We start from the raw sequence: 16,975 nt of genomic DNA, 5'->3' as shown, positions 1-16,975 counted from the left end.
GCCATTTAAACTATTCTTTATATTCTCCAAAATGGGAGTTATCATTGCCTGAATTTAATCTTCTGAAAAATAATGGTAACCCAGAGTTTGTGTGTTTTGATTTTGTACCATAGAAATGGGCTTAGTTCCTCTATTACCAATTAGCATTTCAATTATGGTTCAGAAGCAAAATTCATCTCTTTTGGCATTTGAGAAGGTGTGAAAATGATTTAGTAGTAGTATCACAAGTCCATTGGCACATTAAACTGTATTAATCATCTGGAAGGGATGAAGCATCATTTGTTTTTTATGATCTTTCAAAAATCTTGGTTTTCACATAGTATATACTTTCTACAAATGGAGAGTAATAGCCATTTTTTTAATGGAGGTAGCACCCCTGACTTAGCATTTCAAGAGAAATAAAAGAATATGCACAAATGGAAAGTAATAAAGAAAACACATGGATTCAGAGCTGGTTTGGATACCAGAAATGTGTACACTGTGAAAGGACAGGGGCAGCAGATTTTCTCCAAAGGACCAGGTAGCAAGTATTTTCATCATTGCAGGCCGGACAGTTTCTGTTGCGGTGACTCATTCCTGCCTTTGTAGCACAGAAGTAGTCACAGGTGGTACATAAACGATTGGGGTGGTGGTTCCAATGAAACTTGATCCATGGCCAGTGAAATCAGAATTTTATACATTTTTCATGTGTCATGAACTACTCCTCTTGGGATTTTTCACAACCATTAAAAAATGTAAAAACCTTTCTTAGCTTGTGGGCTCTACAAAAGCTCACATTTGGTTCTGGTTTTACGGGCAAGGAAAAGTTTTTCCTCTACCGTTCTAGGTTCTCTTTTTGGCTGGGCTATGAGTCAAATCTACATAAGACAGATTAACAGTAGAAAAACAAGCTTAATTACATACATACAGGAGTCCCGTAAGATAAGTTGGGCAGATGCCATCCTGAGCTAAAGAATGAAACAGGGACCTGGGGCTTCAAAGGTGAAGAGGGTGATTCACAGGATGATAAGAAGAGCAGATGTGGGGTCATGAGATGTTTGCCATGCCATGCGCATAGGTCATTCAGATAAAAAGTTATCTCTGGTGATAGTTCTTTGTCCCAGGCTCCTTATGTGAATTCCTTTAGGTAGGAAACGTTTGGGCCTTGATTGTCTTCAGCTGAAAACAATCCGCATACCAAAGTGACACATCTTGGAGAGGCTCTGAATCCACTCAGTTTAAATGGCACTGTAGAGGTTGAAGGGGAGAAAGATGAACAGATAATCTTCAAAACCTGTTTCAGCCAGTAGGTACAACGTTGTTTCCTGACCGACCTTTAAGCCAAGAGTTTAACAAGTGACAAGAGTTCAGTGGTTTGAGGGATAAGAAAGACTTACACACCCACTTGTTTTTCCCAACGTGAGGCAGGATTTTCCTGAGTCATCGCTACCCGTTGGCCCTGTCACCTCTCATGACCATGAGACACAAGTGTAAAGCATCTGGCAGGAAATGGGTCACAGTCTGTAGCGCTGGAGCAAACTTGCATCTATCCAGGGTAATGGGGGCCATGGAGAGAATGTAGCTCGTGAAACTGCCCTCCTGGGAATCTGCTTCAGCCAATGAGGAACTGGCCAGATGACCTCATTTAAATTTTATCTCCTTCCCTTCATCCTCTCCTCCCCCGAATGGAGATGGTAATGAGAAAAACAAAAGGGCAAGAACAAACCACTAGAGAAAAAGAAACAACAAAGCAGAAATAATGTGTACTGACTTATAAAATCTAGAGAGAATCCGGAAACTGCTGACTTTATTGCCTCAATTTTATCTTGATCATAAAACCAGGATGGCACCAGCCAACCACAGATGGCAGGAACTGATAAGTAAGTGTCTTTTTCAAGATGTCAGGTACCTCCATTCTATTGAAGTAGATGTTATAAATATGTACTTAACGTATGGGGCTGGAATATATAGACTGCAGTTTGGCTGGAGAAAGTAGTCTGGGGAATTCCATAGATGGAGATTTAAGAGGACTATTAAAAGTATTAATTGATGATACAGGAAGTACTTAAAAGATGGACATCAGTAGATTTAGTTTGAGTAAGAACAGATGGAGTTTGAAGGTTAGAAAATGCCGGACATTAACTAGTTGTCTAAGTTAGATTCTGGTTCTATCCCTGATCTGGGAAGATTCCACATGCCGTGGGGCAACTAAGCCCACCTGCCACAACTACTGAGGTGATACTCTAGAGCCCAAGAGCCACAGCCACTGAGCCTATGTGCTGCAATACTGGAGCCCTTGAGCCTAGAGCCTGTGCTCTGCAACAAGAAGCCACCACAGGGAGAAGCCCACATACCGCAACTACAGAGTAGCCCCTGCCGGCTGCCACTAAAGAAAGCCCGTGTGCAGCAACAAAGATTCAGAGCGGCCAAAAATAAATCAATAATTTTTCAAACAAGTTTAAAAAGTGAAGTTCATGGTGAGTATGGTGAAGCCATATGCTGCTGCTGCTGCTAAGTCACTTCAGTCGTGTCCGACTCTGTGTGACCCCATAGACGGCAGCCCACCAGGCTCCCCTGTCTCTGGGATTCTCCAGGCAAGAACACTGGAGTGGGTTGCCATTTCCTTCTCCAATGCATGGATGCATGCTAAGTTGCTTCAGTCATGTCTGACTCTGTGCGACCCCATCGACGGCAGCCCACCAGGCTCTTCTGTCCACAGGATTCTCTAGGGAAGAACACTGGAGTGGGTTGCCATTTCCTCCTCTGGGTGAAGCCATATAATTGCCCACTAATAACACCCTGAGGCTTCCCTGATAGGTCAGTTGGTAAAGAATCTGCCTGCAATGCAGGAGACCCCAGTTCGATTCCTTGGTCAGGAAGATCCACTGGAGAAGGGATAGTCTACCCACTCCAGCATTCTTAGGCTTCCCTTGTGGCTTAGCTGGTAAAGAATCCGCCTGCAATGCCGGAGACCTGGGTTCGATCTCTGGGTTGGGAAGATCCCCTGGAGAAGGGAAAGGCTACCCACTCCAGTATTCTGGCCTGGAGAATTCCATGGACTGTATAGTCCATGGGGTCACAAAGAGTCAGATATGACTGAGCGACTTTCACACAACACCCTGAAGAAGTGATGGAATTAGCAGACCTAAAATAAGACAAATAGAATTAGCGCTTCCTTATTTAAGAGTATATTTGAAATGTTTTATGATTTTCCAGGATCTTATTTTTTGATACATTGTGTTTTTTTCAAGCCTTCCAGGCTGACTGTGGAATAGTAGCTTTAAAAATGGTGCAGGAGAGAGACCTTTGATAGCAGTCTGTTATTGAGGCAACAAGTATTTTGATCAGCCCTCAGCTGAAATCTTCTGTGGTATATGATTAAAAAAAATTAAAACAACATGATCAGAAAACCAGCAGATCCCTAGGATACCAGTACTGAACCTCTTCCCTGCAGCTGAAGTGAAAATGACATTACACATTAACGCAGAGATCAACACGGTAGAGGAGTTTATATCCTGTATGCCTGAAGCTTGGGACAGTTCGTCAGCTTGGATGCCAGTCCTCTAGAAGGAGGAGTATCAGGTATACTGTTGAGGCTTAGAAAATATATTTAGAAATCTAAAAATATTTGTTTGTGGTTATTGAGATGACAACTAACTGGTTTACGTGGGTAGTAAAATGTTTCACAGTTATTTAAATAAGCAGTAATTCATGCTCACTCTGTGCTCTGCCCTTTACTTTTGGTTCTGGGGGTATGAGAAAGTTTGACACAGCCTGTGAATCTCAATAAAGGTGGGGAAAACACACTAGAAGGCAGGTGTGATTCTGAGACACCTGAAGGCAGTGTTTTCAAATCGTTTTATGCCAGTTGCACCAGTGAGTGCAGTTATGTGATTTAATTGAATAATATTTAAATTAACAAAATAAGTGTGAAAAAGAGTTCATATTTCTAGAGCAACTAAAGTCAAATGCTTTGTAAAAGTGAATTGTTAAAAGAAAACCCCTTGAGTTAGTATGGCAGAGATGACAGTAAAAGATTGGGGGAAGCTGATAATCTAGCAGGATTTCAGTGGTGCATTATGGGTATGCTTCAATCCAACCCGGTTTCTAAAAATTGGCAGATGGATTCACATTTACAGTTTGAAGTATTGGCATATAAAATTGATGATACCAAAATCTGTGATAGAAGTACCAGAATATATGGATCAGAGAGTAAATGGGATAGCAGTTTTTGTAAAGAGAAGAAGAAAAAGGAAATCTGGTGTATGGGGAGAAGTTTCACAGCAGTTAACCACACACTGACTTTAAAGTATGTTTGAAAGTATTTTGCCCTTTCATGACTGTTTAGGCAAACAAAAATATTTGCAATTCAATTGTTTTCCGTTAAATTTTCCTTAACTGCACTATTAGATTTAACATTCTTGGCGAAGCTTCGCAATGGAAACTATTTATTATCTGATTTGGCCTGATTTATAATTGAAAGTAGTCAGAACCAATAGAATGTATTTTCTTTGAGACTTTTTTTAGGTTCAGGAGATAACCAGGTGGATAAAACAGCATAGAAATGACGTGAAGATACAATCAGTCTTTGCTTTCTGTGATCCTGTTTTAAACATTTCATAAAATAATACAGAAGCTAAGGTACATTTAGAATGATTAATCTGAAAAACCCAACCTTCTAGTGTCTATAAAAAAGGTCTGCCTTACGGTGGAGCATTTCAAATAACCTCTTCAAAATCAACACTGTGATTCCTCTCCTAGATCATCAAGTAGAATGGCAGAATTGCATTTGGTATAAAATTAGAATGAACGCTCTTAGGGAAATATGAACTCTCTGTTTCTAAATTAAGATTTTGTTACAGACCAATGAACTGCAGTCAAGCAAGCTACCCTGATAGGAGGTGCAGAGAAATCCCAGTTCAGCACTTTTTGGAAAGCTGTCTCTTGCCAGCTCATTCCATCAAAACATAGCGAAAGGGGCTTTATAAACTGTTTTGGTCTCTTTATCATAAAACATCCTACATGATAAAATTAGGGGCTAGGGGTAGACCATATGGGTAATGGGTGTTACATATGAATTTGTTGAAGATAACAACATGGTTCATTGCTCACAGAGAATCTCAGTATAGCACACTTAATCAAATGCTGCTCCATTATCAGAGTGAAAAATATTACCCCACTCTAAATGAGATTATTTTTAGACTCTGAGATGTCTCTTTTATTGCCACATCCTTGCATGAGTGGAAAATGAATTGAGTTTATTATTCACTGCTATGACAACTGTTAACCTAAATCTTTGGTGGAGAAGAACCCTTTAGTGATGCGCTGGGGCTGGCTCTTGGCAGCTCACAGGATTTGGTTGTGTACATCTTATGACCTCAGATTGGTAGCTTGAAACTGGTCAGAGTAGGAGCATTTACACCATGGAAATTGGCACACACTACACATCAGGTTGGTTCTTCCCTTTGTCCTTGAAAGCCAGTTGGTAAACATTAACTAGCATACCACTGTCTCTGAGACAGAAGTTCTTTTCTTTTCAGTTTTTGGCTGCACTGGGTCTTCATTGCTGCGAGTTGGCCTTCTCCAGTTGCAGCGAGCTGGAGCTATTCTTCAGTGAGATGCTCAGGCCTCTCATTGCAGTGACTTCGCCTGTTGTGGAGCATGGGCTCTAGGTGCAGGGGCTTCAGCAGTGGCAACTCAGGGACTCTAGAGTGTGGGCTTCAGTGGTTGTGGTGCTTGGAGTTAGTTGCCTCACAACATGTGGGACCTTCCTGGACCAGGGATCGAACCTGTGTCCCCTGCATTGGCAGGTGGATTGAGACAGAGATTCTTAAACTTTTTTGTTCCATGAATCCTTTTGAAATTTGCCAAAGCCCCACCCCTGAACAATGTTTTTTTTTTTTTTTAATTCAATGAAGTCATTAAATGGTTCAAAGAACAAGTCTATGATATAGTTCCATGTATGCTTCTCTGATGACATTTGTAATAACATCCAGAAGCAGATTTAAATTAGGTTAAGTAGTGATTAACATAAATTGATTTTGAGATCTCTGCAATGCTAGTGAGGTAAGAAAATATCTATAATTTCTACTGGAGACAAAGTCATTGGTTCAGCTAATACAGCTATGATTTTTTGGGGTGGGGGGCTACATTTATGACGGAAAGAAAGGCCACGTTTCAGGTAGGTGTTTGTGAAAGTAAAGATGTCATTTGTTTCCATGCAAGCCCGTGACTGCTTTGAAGTCTATCCAGGGACCCCTTGGGAATACATTGACTCTGGGTTAAGAAGGCCTCTCTTAGAATCCTCTTTCACATTTGCAAGCATCACAATGAACCTTTCTGCTTCATATAGGTTATCTCCAAAGTGGAGGTAAAAGGGAGGCCTTCGCTAGAAAATATGGCTATCATTGAACTCCAGCCAGTATTCACAAAATTCACAAATAATGTTTCTGTTTATATGGTAATTCTTCAAGCTCTTGTTTTCACTTAAATAAGCACTCCCACCTTGATTATTCAGCTATAGCTCTACCATGTCAGGTGAATGCTTTATTTCTAGCCCAGAATGTCAGGTAGGTGGGTCCCCCAGGTGTCATGCTTGAAATCTTCGCTCTGTTGTCCATGCATATGTCTTTCTCAACCCTGCTTCTCAAGCCCACCCATCTTTCTCTGTTCACTCTCCAAGCTCAGACTGGAATTCATTTCCAGTTAGACTGTTAGAATAAACTCCTAACAGCTCATTCTGACTTCAGTCTTGCCTCCTCCGATTTATTCTGTGCTCTGCTTTCAATTATTTCTCCAAAACACAGACCTAACCATTTCACACACACATCCTTTCCTCAGAGTGTATTTCCTTGAGCTGAAGCCAGTCTTCATTGCCATCATTCCTCCCAAAAGAATGTTCCAGAAATGATAGAAGCTTCCCCATTCCCCCAGGCATGCCCTGCATATTCCCAGCCCCTCACAGTCTATTCTCTTCTCTAGAAGGCCCTTCATCCTTGTTTTGCCTTCTGTTGGTCTGTTTGATCCTGCAGAATTCTACAGTCCCTGTTCTCTCATTGAACATTGTTTTTTCCTTTCTTGTTGCCTTTAACACACAATTGCATTTTGTATTATTTCATCTGTGAGCCTCAATATAGAAGGGATGGAAATATACCCAACCTGAACTTGCTGGGCTTCCCAGGTGCCTCAGTGGTAAAGAATCCACCTGCCAGTGAGGGAGACCCAGAAGATGCAGGTTCAATCCCTGGGTTGGGAAGATCCCCTGGAGGAGGAAATGGTAACCTACTCCAGCATTCTTGCCTGGAAAATTCCATGGACAGAGAAGCCTGGTAGACTACAGTTTGTGGGATTGGATTGCAAAGAGTCAGACATGACTAAGCAACTAACACACACACACACGTAACTTTGTTCTGTATTTGTAAATGTGTTATTATATTTTCATAATTTAAAAAAGAAAAAAGAAAAAAATCTTAGGTTTATAATTGACCCAAGGAAACACTCTCATTAGCATATGATGCCAAGGACTTTGCTCATTAATTAAGCTATTAGGTGTGACATTAAAAGTGTAAGTAGAGACACAATATAGGATTCATCTCCTTTTCTGCACTGGGAAACAAGCCAGTTTGGGACTTTAATAATTGCAAATACCATCAACCAAGAGATCTAAGGAGATTCCTAAGTCTGTTATTTCTGAACTTGAAATTAATATTGTGATGCCGTGTAGTTAACCAAATTTGTATTCATATGAGAAATGTACCATCGTGAGGACTAAATTAAGTGGGTCGTCTTTTTTGTAGGACCTGATGATGCACAGCAAAAAATAGAACCTCATCACACAGCCGTGCTGGGAGAAGGTGACAGTGTCCACATGGAGAACAAGGTAAAAGTAAAAATATTTCTTTTTTCAAAAGAGTTTTTTGTTTTAAAAATTTTAGTATAATTTTAAAGGTTACTTTCCATTAACAGTTATTACAAAATTTTGGCTATATTCCCCATGTTGTACAATACATTCTTGAGCCTATCTCAAGAATACACCCAATGGTTTGTATTTCCTAATCCCTCATCCCTATATTACCCCTCCCCTATCTCTGGTGACCACTAGTCGTTTTCTGTATCTGTGAGTCTGCTTTTTTTGTTATATTCACTAGTTTATTGTATTTCTTAGATTCTACGTTAAGTATTATCATATAGCATCTCTCTTTCTCTGATTTACTTCAATTAACATAATGCTATCTAAGTCCATCCATGTTGATACAAATAGCAAACTTCCATTTTTTATGGCTGAGTAATATTACATTGTATATATGTACCACATTGTCTTTATCCATTACTCTGTTGATGGACACTTAAATTGCTTTAATCTTTTTTAACTTGTACTTTCTACTAGTTTCCAGTTTCCAAAAAAATGCCCAAATCTCCTGTGTACCTGAATAATTTTTTCTCTTCCTCAGGGAAAGAAACTGTGCCACAAGTTTATCAACCAGTTTCATTAACTTCAGTTATTTCTAGTGGTTTATTTTAAGGTATTATCTATACCGATTCCTCATCTTTAGGAATCATCAAAAGTCCGAATTGTTTACCCCTAGAAATTTAAATCTGAGGCAACAGGTCTCCTTGTCTCTTACTTTTTCTTTCTTTATACACTTGATTGATTTTATCTTTAGCATAAGTGAAAATGGATCAGCACTCTAGGGGTATAAATGTACATCTCCATACATAGTCCCATGGAACCCTTTGAAATTCGGCCCCATGTCGAACTGAGAAGAATATATGCTCTGTCTCGTAGTCCTTTTGTGTTGAATCCTTGCTTTGTAAGTAAAGTTTCTGATATTTTCAAGGAGCTTTTTAATCTTCATTGATAGATTTCTTCATGTTCCTTCTTTTATTCCTTTGGACAAGTCACTCACAAGTCATCTTGTGAGCCTATGAGGCCCAGATGGCTGCTTTGTGCCATTCTAATAAGGAAAATTGAGGAGACAGTTGTGCCAAAGCTCCTGCAAAGTTGAATTTTGAAAAGTAGGAATTAAAACTGTGTCAGTATGCAGGTGACTGGTAGAGAGGCCATCTGACTGACTGCCAGCCCTCTGACCCTGGCATGGTAGAATTCAGTGGGTGTGGGGAAGGCTGCCTTTGCTGACTGCTCCCCTATTGCTCTTTTAATTCTCTGTGGCACTTCCAGGAGCAGTGAAGTAAAGGAAGCAGAGGCACAGGAGCTCTAGAGGAAATGCGTATCTTGGGGTCTGTGCTCACTGTTATTAGGTTAAACTGTATGAAACTGCCAGATCTGACCTACAAAAATGGCGATTTCGTCTGTTTCCACCCAATGCACGAAAGAGGCATGGAAGCTATATATAAGCCAGAGACCCTCCTGACACCAGGTTAGTCAGTAACATTACCTGGTTTAACTTGACAACCGCAGGCCTCCCTGTGATGTAGCACAGGGCACACTGCAGGTGATCAGGATTTGGAAGCTGAAGCAGAACACCAGAATGAAGATGTGAGGGGAGCCAGAAATAGGGAGGCAGTGGGATGGAAAAGAGTCGGCTGAAGCCATCAGTTCTGTGACCCAGGGGCATGGTTCTGTTACATGCCCTTCTGTGATTTTGACTGTATGTAAGTGAATTCCAGTTGAGCTATTCCAAATCCTGAAAGATGATGCTGTGTAAGTGCTGCACTCTATATGCCAGCAAATTTGGAAAACTCAGCAGTGGCCACAGGACTGGAAAAGGTCAGTTTTCATTCCAGTCCCAAAGAGTGCTCAAACTACCGCACAATTGTACCCATCTCACATGCTAGTAAAGTAATGCTCAAAATTCTCCAAGCCAGGCTTCAGCAATATGTGAACCGTGAACTTCCTGATGTTCACGCTGGTTTTAGAAAAGGCAGAGGAACCAGAGATCAAATTGCCAACATCCGCTGGATCATAGAAAAAGCAAGAGAGTTCCAGAAAAACATCTATTTCTGCTTTATTGACTATGCCAAAGCCTTTGACTGTGTGGATCACAATAAACTGTGGAAAATTCTGAAAGAGATGGGAATACCAGACCACCTGATCTGCCTCTTGAGAAATTTGTATGCAGGTCAGGAAGCAACAGTTAGAACTGGCCATGGAACAACAGACTGGTTCCAAATAGGAAAAGGAGTTTGTCAAGGCTGTATATTGTCACCCTGTTTATTTAACTTATATGCAGAGTACATCATGAGAAACGCTGGGCTGGAAGAAGCACAAGCTGGAATCAAGATTGCCGGGAGAAATATCAATAACCTCAGATATGCAGATGACACCACCCTTATGGCAGAAAGTGAAGAGAAACTCAAAAGCCTCTTGATGAAAGTGAAAGTGGAGAGTGAAAAAGTTGGCTTAAAGCTCAACATTCAGAAAACGAAGATCATGGCATCTGGTCCCACCACTTCATGGGAAATAGATGGGGAAACAGTGGAAACAGTGTCAGAGTTTATTTTTCTGGGCTCCAAAATCACTACAGATGGTGACTGCAGCCATGAACTTAAAAGACGCTTACTCCTTGGAAGGAAAGTTATGACCAACCTAGATAGCATATTCAAAAGCAGAGACCTTACTTAGCCAACAAAGGTTCGTCTAGTCAAGGCTATGGTTTTTCCTGTGGTCATGTATGGATGTGAGAGTTGGACTGTGAAGAAGGCTGAGCACCGAAGAGTTGATGCTTTTGAACTGTGGTGGAGAAGACTCTTGAGAGTCCCTTGGACTGCAAGGAGATCCAACCAGTCCATTCTGAAGGAGATCAGCCCTGGGATTTCTTTGAAAGGAATGATGGTGAAGCTGAAACTCCGGTACTTTGGCCACCTCATGCAAAGAGTTGACTCATTGGAAAAGACCCTGATGCTGGGAGGGATTGGGGGCAGGAGGAGAAGGGGACGACAGAGGATGAGATGGCTGGATGGCATCACTGACTCGATGGACGTGAGTTTGAGTGAACTCCGGGAGTTGGTGATGGACAGGGAGGCCTGGCGTGCTGCAGTTCATGGAGTCGCAAAGAGTCGGACATGACTGAGCGACTGATCTGATCTGATCTAAAGTGTAGCTTGAGCCATCAGGACATTAGGAAGAGCTCTTAGTTCCAAAAATTAGCCTTTACATGAGTGTGTATCACTTATATCCAGGAAGAGTAGACAGTCCCCCTTAGACACCACAGGAAGAGCCTATGACGGTGTGAATCTTGGCTTTGCCACTCGTTAGCCATGTGACTATGGACACAGTTCTCAAACCCCCTGGGCTTTGTTCAGTTTTTTTGTCTGCAGTTTTGAAATAATGATGCCAGCCGCATGGGGCTGTCAGACTATGTGTGATTATGCAGGTCGAGAGTCTAGGCCACATACAGCATGGGGATCAGTAATTTATTCCCAGTAGACCAGATGTAAACTTTTCCTAAAGTTTCATTGAATCCCAGTCACGCCCATTCATTTCCATTTGTCTGTGGTTGTTGTCAAACCACAGGTAAATGGTTGTGACAGAGACTGGGTGGCCCACAAAGCCTAAAATCTTTACTCTCTGGCTCTTTACAAGGACAGCTTTGCTTATCCCTAATCTAGTACACAGTGGGTGTCCAGTGATGATAGCTGGAAAGTTCACTGATCTAAACACTTGGTGTGACAGGTGGTCATGCCACATACATGTTACTTAATGAGGATTCATACCTTAGGCCCTCAGGTTTAGGACACGTAGTTTTCTGCAGCTAGAAAACGGCCTCAAAGGACTCATTCAATTGGGCTCCAGGCCAGAGGTGTCTTCACTCAGGACTAGGCGTAGCCTGAGGATGAAAGAATGACCTATGCCTTCACGGTTCTCCCCTGTTCCCCCGGGCACGGAGTTGTGGGCAGGAATGAGGAGCCGATAGGTGGTCCCTGGATTTCCTCTGTTTTGCTCTTCCTGCTCTTCCTCTGCCTCTCAATCTGTGTCTTCGCCCTCATGCCCATCTCCCTGGTGGCCCAGGAGTCTGGGTGGGTTTCTCTGGAATGGCCAGTCCTTAGGTGAGGAGGGCAGGGAAGGGTTGATGTAGACCACATCTTGGACCAGCACATTTTAGGCCACAGGGAGCTCTGTCTTTTTCACTCAGTGTGGATTATCTTTTGTGACTATACTCTGAAGTCTTCCAGGAGGGGAAGCAACTGCAGGGGGCTTGGTGTATACTGAGAAGTTGTTAAGCCAGACTCTTTGACTTCTGAGAAGAAGCCCAAACCCCAGCACTGACTTCAAAATGGCCTTATCTTTTATGTTGTTCTTAGAGATGGAGCTCAATCCCGGGCTACTCTGGACATTTAAGCCTGGACTGGAATGGGCACCCTGGAACAGCCTATGTTCTGAGCATTCAGGCTCCTTGTGCTGATTTGGCAGCAAGGTACCACAGTTAGTATCCTGGTTGCCAAGATGGCTCCCTGATCAGGAGCACATGGATTTGATGTGAAGGCTTGGCCTCACCTTTAAACCCGTGTTTGTACTAGTGTCCTATTGAGAAAGTCTTAAGCCTCATGGGTTAACAGACTTACTTGTAGTCTGTCAAGGTAGACAATCAATTCCTCTTTAACTACCACTAAAACCATACTTGAGAGTAATGGTACTCTTTAACAAATTTGTCTTTCAATTTTTATTTTAATTAAATGTTAGTCTGTATTAATTTAATGTATTCCCTGTGAATGGTGCCAGTTAAAGAGTACCATTTAAAGTTAGAGACAACTTTTTGCTGATGTATAAAAATTCATAGTAAAATAAACCATTAATCTTCAAAAACTGGTAACAGTTCATTGTTTTCACTTTCACTTGACCTAAGAAGTATAAACAATGAAATCGAGTAAGAATAATTGCATGTGATTAAGTCCTGTTAAATCTCACTTTCTGGTAATGTTTTTCAGGTAATATTTCACTATAATAAATGTTTCTGAAGCAAAAGCATGCCTTTAGATTCATTCTCAGAGTCCAAGAGCCATCTCAAGCTTTGTATTGAATATTTCTAATCAAGCAAACAAACTCTGAATGCATATTCACAGTGTAGAAGTTATCACCATCTTAGATGAATCTTAGGGCTTCGTCTGGGCTTCGATCATTCTTGTCGGTATCAGTGGGACTCAAGACATATCTTGGCAATTTTTATGGAATAACAGAGCATTTTGTAAAAGTAAATTGTTACATAAACCCAGAAGGTCCTGACTCAAAACTAAACTCTGAGAAGGTGTGCCAAAGTGAAAGACCTATTCTGGACCCCCAGAAATCATGAGTGTAGGTTGGGGCAGCTATCCAGTAGGTAGGTGGACTTCTGTTACCTTTGTATGAGAGTCTTTTCATCAGACCCCAATAGGGCACTGACTTAGATCCACACAGGGACTCATGACCTTCAATAGGTCTTTCCTTGTCCTTGCTTTGACCAGTCTTCTCATTGGATATTGTACCCAAGGTCACCTTGCCATAGACGAGAACTTTTCAAGATAGCGGCAATTGGGACTTGCAGCCACAAGAGCACTCTAGTGAAAATTCAGAAAGATCATCAGCTTTCACCAAAGAAGGTTAGGTAAGGGAAGAAAAAGGATGCACTTAAGGAAAAAGAAAAAGACCCAAAACATCTGGCTTAGGTTAGAGGACAAGGGTCCATGCATAGGTTAATTCTGTGAAAAAGTCATTCAGAGGAGCTTGGACCAGCCTGCCGCTTTCTGAAATGGAAAGCCCAATACCCAAGCAACTCAACACCCAGCAGTTGGATCATTTTTCATTTCAGGCCAAACACTAGTGTCCTTTTATCCTACTGTCTGACTTATAAATGAAAGTCATCATTTGATTTGAGTAATGTCAAAAGGGACAAAACTTGAATTTTGAGCACTTTATTATTATTCCAAACTGTGTAAACTGTAGGACACATTTGTCACTCACAAAAGACATATCTTCTGAATTAAGAAACTTACATTCTGAGGAGCCATAAACCCGTGACACAAGGAGGTTGGCCTTTTCTTCCCTTTTCTCTTATGACCCCTGATCCTTTTCCCCCCGTTTCCTGAACCAGAAGTCAAATGCTTAGCTCCTCTAAAAACAAACACCTCAAAACAGTTTTTAGTGATATCCTTCTTCAGATTAAAGTATAAATGATGTAATACCAGTGATCAGAACTATTTATAAGATACTTTTCTTAAATGTGTCGTTTGATTGACACTGAAATTTCACCCCTCCAAAGCCCTTAGTAAATAAATCTTTTTGGATAACTGCATGCTTTTTTTAAGTTGAATTTTTTAGTCACTTAAACATGACATTGAATAAGAAAACATTTAAGTTGAATAAGAAACCTTCCCCTTTCTTGTGGACTCCTGGGCTACTGCATAATACTATGCACAGTTTAACTGATTCATAACCTTGGGTCATCAGCATGTAAAAATATTGATTACTATCCTGAGCTATAAAGTATGATGATGTCTTTAGGGCCTGCTGGCTCCTACAGTAAGTGGTCCTAGACTAGTTTTTAAGCTTCTACATCTGTTTTTCATAGTCTTTTTTTTTTTTTTGGTTTGTTTTTAATTTCCAGGGTCTCCCGCATTGTAGACAGAGGCTTAGCCATCTGAGCCACCAGGGAAGTCCATAATTGATGTTAAGCTATCCATTTCCTTGTATTGCTGTAGAGTGGTGCTTTCCTGTCTTCTAGCTTTGCATCTCATGGATCTGATGACCACAAAGCCTAACCATTAACATTGTATACAATGTCAGAGTAAGTGGGAATTGAATGAGGGTCTATGCTGAGGTTAAAACACTAATCTCTAGAAGATGAGGTTTATGACATCTATTTTTGAAATTTGAATTAGCAAAAGCCTTTTTAGTTTACTCTTTTGTTTTTAAACTCTTGACTCAGGACTTCTTTATTGCATGCTTGAAATATGCCCCAGTATGCAGTGGTTTTTTTTTTTTTTTAACCTCCCAAAATATAACAGTTTCAATTACTTGCCACATATCTGTTTTTAAAAGGCAAAGGACATTTACTTCACTCCGCAAAATGTCATTTACTTTTCTGTCAAATGTCATTGAATTTTCAATTTTGTTTAGAGGATATTGCTTTACAATGTTACAGTGGTCTCTGCCTTACACCATCGCAAATCAGTCATCAGTTCAGTTCAGTTGCGTCTGACTCTTTGCAACCACATGGACTGCAACACACCAGGCTTCCCTGTCCATCACCAATTCCTGGAACTTACTCAAACTCATGTCCATCGAGTCGGTGATGCCATCCAACCATCTCATCCTCTGTCGTCCCCTTCTCCTGCCTTCAATCTTTCCCAGTGTCAGGGTCTTTTTCAGTTCTTCACATCAGGTGGCCAGAGTATTGGAGCTTCAGCTTCAGCATCAATCCTTCCAATGAATATTCAGGTCTGATCTCTTTTAGGCTTGACTGCTTTGATCTCCTTGCTGTCCAAGGGACTCTCAAGAGTCTTCTCCAACACCACAGTTCAAGAGCATCAATTCTTCGGCACTCAGCTTTCTTTATGGTCCAATTCTCACATCCATACATGACTACTAGAAAAACCATAGCTTTAAGAATATTGGAGTGGGTTGCCATTTCCTTCTCCAGAGGATCTTCCCCACCCAAGGGATCAAACCTAGGTCTCCTGTGTTGCAGGCAGATTCTTTACCAACTGAGCCACCAGGGAAGCCTGACTAACACTTGACTAGTCAGACCTTTGTCGGTGAAGTAATGTCTCTACTTTTTAATATGCTGTCTAGGTTGGTCATAGCTTTTCTTCGAGGGAGCAAGCATCTTTTAATTTCATGGCTGCAGTCACCATCTGCAGTGATTTTGGAGCCCCCAAAAATAAAGTCTGACAGTGTTTCCACTGTTTCCCTATCTATTTCCCATGAAGTGATGGGACCAGATGCCATGATCTTAGTTTTCTGAATGTTGAGCTTTAAGCCAGCTTTTTCACTCTCCTCTTTCACTTTCATCTAGAGGCTCTTTAGTTCCTTTTTGCTTTCTGCCATAAGGGTGTTGTCATCTGCATATCTGAGATTATTGATATTTCTCCCTGCGATCTTGATTCCAGCTTGTGTTTCATCCAGCCTGGCATTTCTCATGATGTACTCTGCATATAAGTTAAATAAGCAGGGTGACAATATACAGCCTTGACATACTCCTTTCCAAATTTTGACCCAGTCTGTTGTTCCATGTCCAGTTCTAACTGTTGCTTCTTGACCTGCATACAGGTTTCTCAGGAGGCAGATAAGGTGGTCTGATATTCCCATCTCTTTCAGAATTTTCCAGTTTATCGTGATCCACACAAAGGCTTTAGCATAGTCAATAAAGCAGAAGTAGATGTTTTTCTGGAATTCTCTTGCTTTTTCTATGATCCAACGGATGTTGGCAATTTGAATTCTGGTTCCTTTGCCTTTTCTAAATCCAAAGAAAATCCAATCCAAAGGTTGAACATCTGGAAATTCTCGGTTCATGTAATGTTGAAGCCTAGCTTGGAGAATTTTCAGCATTTCTTTGCTATCGTGTGAGATGAGTAATTATGCAGTAGTTTGAGAATTCTTTGGCATTGCCTTTCTCTGGGATTGGAATGAAAACTGACCTTTTCCAGTCCTGTGGCCACTGCTGAGTTTTCCAAATTTGTTGGCATACTGAGTGCAGCACTTTAACAGCATCATCTTTTAGGATTTCAAATAGCTCAGCTGGAATTCCATCACCTCCACTAGCTTTGTTTGTAGTTATTTTTCCTAAGGCCCATTTGACTTCACACTCCAGAATGTCTGACTCTAGGTGAGTGATCACGGCATCGTGGTTATCTAGGTCATAAGATCATTTTTGTACAGTTCTTCTGTGTATTCTTGCCACCTCTTCTTAATATCTTCTGCTTCTGTTAGGTCCATACCATTTCTGTCCTTTATTCAGCCCATCTTTGCATGAAATGTTCCCTTAGTATCTCTAATTTTCTTGAAGAGATCTCTAGTCTTTCCCCTTCTATTGTGTTCCTCCATTTCTTTGCATTGATCACTTAA

The 16,975-nt window shown here is 41.1% G+C and overlaps 1 protein-coding gene across 3 annotated transcripts in view; it reads left to right on the top strand.

The window, feature by feature from the left end:
• PIR (pirin) overlaps window positions 1–16,975 on the top strand; it is a 97,760-nt gene that overhangs the window by 73,151 nt on the left and 7,634 nt on the right. For all 3 annotated transcript variants that reach the window (XM_044937185.1, XM_006067076.3, XM_044937184.1), the window contains one exon: window positions 7,776–7,858. In XM_044937185.1, coding sequence (XP_044793120.1) covers window positions 7,776–7,858 — 83 coding nt within the window. The remainder of the gene's footprint in view (window positions 1–7,775; window positions 7,859–16,975) is intronic.

This window comes from Bubalus bubalis, chromosome X (assembly GCF_019923935.1).
Source record: "Bubalus bubalis isolate 160015118507 breed Murrah chromosome X, NDDB_SH_1, whole genome shotgun sequence".
NCBI lineage: Eukaryota > Metazoa > Chordata > Mammalia > Artiodactyla > Bovidae > Bubalus > Bubalus bubalis.
The sequence above is the reverse complement of the archived record's forward strand: the minus strand, read 5'-3'. Positions and strand labels throughout refer to the sequence as shown.